Here is a 1,373-nt window from a genome sequence, read left to right on the forward strand (position 1 = left end):
TTGGCGAAAATCAGTGGAAATCGCACATTTTTGCCCTGAAACTTTTTTCGGGTTTTTTTTTGTTTTTTGTTCAAAATTATAGGCTTAGGCAAAAACCCTTTGTTTCCTTTATACTGGGACACCCGCATTTTGGCGCCAAATTCAAAAAATTTAGGTGCGCCTCATACCTTAGCCCCCAGATTTTCAAAGCATAAACCTCAAAGCATCAATTGCAAAAAATAACAATTTTTTATTCAACAATAACAGCGATAATCATTATTTATTTATCAACTAGGCTTTTTTGAAAGAGCATTTGAGTCAAAATTCGGACTTTCGTACTGTCAGCCAACTTATTATAATCCATATCGATTACTAGCCGATGAATGTCATCTTCTTTTGTGAATTCTTGGATTCCATTGCTCCTCAGATCTTTGAAATTCTATTTTTCGGCGATTCGAAGTTTTTCAAGTCGACTAACGCTGGAAATGATGAGGATGCTGTATAGAAAAGGATCAGGGATGAATGCGCGTCAGGTCTTGCGCATGGTCCGCAGAACACTTCGTCATTCTTGTTGCGTACTCTGCGCAACACCTTACGCGCATTCATTTTTTTTGTGTTTCTTGCTTTTTAAAACGAATTTTCAGCGGTGTTTCCCCTCGTTTTGTTAGGTTTTTCCTTCGTTTTTACACTCGAAATTCTTTTCTTTCAATTTTAAGCGCCGTTTTTTTCCAGAAAATGTCCTCAAAACTCGACGAAGCATGTCTAAAAGATCCCAAAATTATTTACTACGAATTTCGTTCAGGACTGCCGATTTTCGAGTGTTACAAGAATTTTTGTAACAGAATGGAATTAGATTCAATCAATTTTATCGAGTTTGAATTCTGGTTTCAGCGATTTTCGGCGGGAAATTTCGATTTGGATTATGATAGAAGGTGTCTGTCTGTGTGTCGGTTTGTCCAGTATAATTATCGATTTTTCAGCAAGGACCCGAAATATCGTACAATTACTGATATGCCAGTGGATGTTTTCCAGAAAATTTGTGAAAATTTGGGAGAAGATTATCAAGAAGACTATCGGTCAGTAAATGCGCTCCATTGAGAAATTTTGAATGTTCATATATTTTTTAACGATTTCAAATTCAAAAAAACGAGCATTTTGGAGATCGAAAAATTTTAAAATTTTCAGATTCGTCTTCCGCCACGTGTGCAAGTCCTTCCGCGCTCTAGCGGACTCTTGGATTCCGACCTTCACAGAGATTTCAATTAAATCAAAATCTGATGCAATTATTGTGAAATTCGATGACGAAGAAATCGAATATACGGATGGAAATCGTGCAATTAGTGATTTGACAAGCATTCTCGCTTATCCTGACCTCAAATTTCATGAATTTGAAT

The 1,373-nt window shown here is 36.5% G+C and overlaps 1 protein-coding gene across 1 annotated transcript in view; it reads left to right on the forward strand.

The window, feature by feature from the left end:
* Window positions 1-714: 714 nt before the first annotated feature.
* CBG23561 overlaps window positions 715-1,373 on the forward strand; it is a gene marked incomplete at both ends in the record, with an annotated part of 1,536 nt that continues 877 nt past the window's right edge. Inside the window, 3 exons of the mRNA XM_045240901.1 lie at window positions 715-911; window positions 960-1,055; window positions 1,165-1,319. Of these exons, the coding sequence (XP_045091111.1) occupies window positions 715-911; window positions 960-1,055; window positions 1,165-1,319 (448 nt within the window). The remainder of the gene's footprint in view (window positions 912-959; window positions 1,056-1,164; window positions 1,320-1,373) is intronic.

This window comes from Caenorhabditis briggsae (assembly GCF_000004555.2).
Source record: "Caenorhabditis briggsae AF16 supercontig from assembly CB4, cb25.NA_005, whole genome shotgun sequence".
NCBI lineage: Eukaryota > Metazoa > Nematoda > Chromadorea > Rhabditida > Rhabditidae > Caenorhabditis > Caenorhabditis briggsae.